General features: G+C 53.5%; 1 protein-coding gene across 1 annotated transcript in view; it reads left to right on the top strand.

The window, feature by feature from the left end:
* Positions 1-2,866, top strand: part of FGF19 (fibroblast growth factor 19) — a 57,366-nt gene extending 54,500 nt beyond the window's left edge. The window contains exons 4-5 of the mRNA XM_008588682.1: positions 197-300; positions 2,552-2,866. Coding sequence (XP_008586904.1) covers positions 197-300; positions 2,552-2,866 — 419 coding nt within the window. The remainder of the gene's footprint in view (positions 1-196; positions 301-2,551) is intronic.
* Positions 2,867-3,146: the final 280 nt, after the last annotated feature.

Genomic DNA, 3,146 nt, shown 5'->3' with positions numbered 1-3,146 from the left:
TGCCCCCCCCCCCCGGTTCTCGCCGACCCCTCACTCCCGGGATTCCCAGGTTGTGGCACCTCGACGCTCAGATCCCTCTCCTGGTCCCCAGGCAACGCGGGGAGCTAGGGAGGGGAACAGGCGCGTGGACCAGCCGCACCCACGTGCTGCGGCTCCGTGGGTCCCGGCTGCAGCTTCTCGCTTCCCTTGCGCCCAGGTTTGGTGGAGATCAGGGCAGTCGCTCTGCGGACCGTGGCCATCAAGGGCGTGCACAGCGTCCGGTACCTCTGCATGGGAGCTGACGGCAGGATGCAGGGGCTGGTAAGTGTCCCCACGGGGTGAGATGCGCGCGGGGGCGCAGGACCTGCGGGGGAGACGGGCGCGCTGCATGGAATACAGGGTTTCTGCGAGGCAGAAAGTGCAGGGGCCGATGCAGCTGATGTCAAACTTCCCCCCCCCCCCTACGGAAATGTACGGTCCCAGCCAAGAGCGGGAGAACGGGCGCGCCGCCTTTACGTTTCCATTCCGGCGAGGGCCGGCGGGGCCTGGCGGAGGAAACCTATTATTCGGCTCTCTTTGATGTTAAACAGGAAAACCCACCTCGGGCCCTTTCAGCCTGGCCTGCGCGTGTGTGGTCCTCGCCTCCGTTTCCTCCCTCGAGTATCAGGACGGGGGGAAAAGGGGGAAAGAAAACAGAGGATATACTCATATCTCGTGCCTTTTTAAAAAAGTCAATTACCAAATAAGTCAGAGAAGAGAACGGTGCCCTTGGGATTGGCGAGATTGTTTAAAAGTTCCTGTCTGCCTGCCAGGAAATCGGTGGGGTTGGGACGCAGATGTGGCAGGAGCCCCTGCGGAGGCGGGGCCGCCGCCGTCCCCGTCCCCGCCGGCCCTTTGTGCGTCGCAGGGCGAAGCGCTGCAGAGGCTCAAGAGTGTTTTGTGGCTCCGACGTCCGTGTATTCAGAGTGCCCGTTTCAAGTTTTATGGCGGAGCCCTGCCTGAAAGGACAGCAAAGAAAGGAGGTCGTGGGCACGCTGAAAGCTGACACCCGAAGCCGCCCCAAACCCGCAGTGCCACCTTTGTTATGTTGACATTTACTTATGACGGGGGGAGGGCCTGCTGGGGACGTTGCGTCTAACCGGCCACTCTGCCCTAATCTGGCAACTGGGGGGCAGGTTTGGTGAGGGGGCTTTTGGCCTAAAATCCTTTTCGTTCTCTTGATCCGGTGGACATAGCCTAGCACAAATTATAAAGATTTTTTCCCCCCTTTGAATAGATATTCCACATTCTGATAGAAACTTGAAATTATTTTATTTCCTGTATGGAGAAAGGATGATGCTAATATCTCCCCCAAACCGAGCAAAGTAAAGAGAAGCCTCTCTCCAGCCGTTTGATCTTACTTGTTTATCCATTCGCATTTTTGGAAATTCGGGAGGAATTGCTCCTTTGTCCCAGGGTGCCATTGGCTGGGGCGGGAGCAGAGGGTGTTGCAATTAGACTCTTATCAGGGCCTTATCAGCACATCGCTCAGCCACCTGCAGTCCAGTGACCTTTGTAGACAGGCAGAAGTCAGGCTGAGTTCGTCCTGGGCTTGGGTTTCCTGCCCAGCCCTGGTGGCTCCCCGCCTTAGGCTGTCCTTTGTGTCCCCAGGGAGTAATGACACTTACCAGTTTGGGAGAAGACTTGCCTACTGGCACCTCTCAGCCCTGTGAACTATGAATGTTCTAAGACCAGGGACCAGGGACTGGCTTCCCGCTGTCCTCACATATCTGGCCACCTGCTGGGTGCAGGCCTGGTCCCGGGGTGGGGGTGGGGGTGGGGGTGGGGGCTGCTGTTATCCTGCTGCTCCTGGTAGGCTGCCTGGAAGGCTCTCAGTAAGTGAATGAAGGAGCCAGAGGGGGTTGATATTTCTTTTCTTACAAACCCTCAGACAAAAAAGCCTCTGAATGATAAAGGGTCACAGCTATTTCAGGTCTAGATGGGGAACAGATGCTTTAGTGTGGGACCCAGATCAGAGGACATGCAGTTGTTAATTAAAAGACTTATCCTAAAATGATAACATGGTTTATCAGTGTTTCCCAAAGTGCCAGTGCAACATGGTGAACTTTTAAAAGGTTAGTAGTTATATATTTAATGTAAAGAAACATGCAGAGCATGCCTCAGATTTTGTGGGTGTTACTGCTTAGGACACGACTCGATTTAAGTGATTTAGTGAAAAATATAAAGGATCTATATAAAGTGTATATATATCCGTTAAGTATATATGTAAAATATACACATATGGAATGTACACCTGAAGCATACGTGTATGTCTTTTGAAAGTATTAAAGGTATATGAATATATGTTCAATATATTAATATGTTGTTATATAGAAATATAATGTGTACGTATTACATATACTTATATATAAAGTATGTAAGGAAGTGTATACAGCAGGCAAGTTACGCTCCTATGGAAAAGCCCTGATGGTGGCCGGGAGGGACAGCCCATGAGTGCCGTGTTCTTCCTCTACTACTAATTGCAGGGGGTACACTCCCCGCTGGTGCTCACAGCTGCCTGTTTTCTCCGCAGCCTCAGTACTCAGAGGAAGACTGTGCCTTCGAGGAGGAGATCCGCCCCGATGGCTACAACGTGTACCAGTCCAAGAAGCACCGCCTCCCTGTGTCCCTGAGCACTGCCAAGCAGAGGCAGCTGTACAAGGGCAGGGGCTTTCTGCCCCTGTCCCACTTTTTACCCATGCTGCCGCTGACCCCAGTGGAGCCCGGGGACCTCACGGACCACTTGGAATCCGACATGTTCTCTTCGCCTCTGGAAACTGACAGCATGGACCCATTTGGGATTGCCACCAAACTTGGGCTGGTGAAGAGTCCGAGCTTTCAGAAGTGACTGAGGCTCTGGCCTCCCCCACCACCCCCGGAGGTCAGGACACCACGCCTGCGGTGCCTGCAGAGTGGGCTCTGGCCGCACTTCTACAAGAACTATCCTGAGTCCATGTTCTGTTTAGCTTTAGGAAGCAACATGTAGAAGTTGTAAGTTGTACATACTCAGAGTTTGACTTGGCTGTGCCAGTTTCTAGCAGATAGACTCGACGATCATAAAATTGTAAGCCCCCCAGCTGCCCAGCTGCTACCCGAGTCTCCCACTCCCTCCCTGGTGGCTGCTGGAC

This window comes from Galeopterus variegatus, unplaced genomic scaffold (genome assembly GCF_000696425.1).
Source record: "Galeopterus variegatus unplaced genomic scaffold, G_variegatus-3.0.2 Scaffold4954, whole genome shotgun sequence".
NCBI lineage: Eukaryota > Metazoa > Chordata > Mammalia > Dermoptera > Cynocephalidae > Galeopterus > Galeopterus variegatus.
Note: the sequence above shows the minus strand (reverse complement) of the source record. Positions and strands in the feature narration are given on the sequence as shown.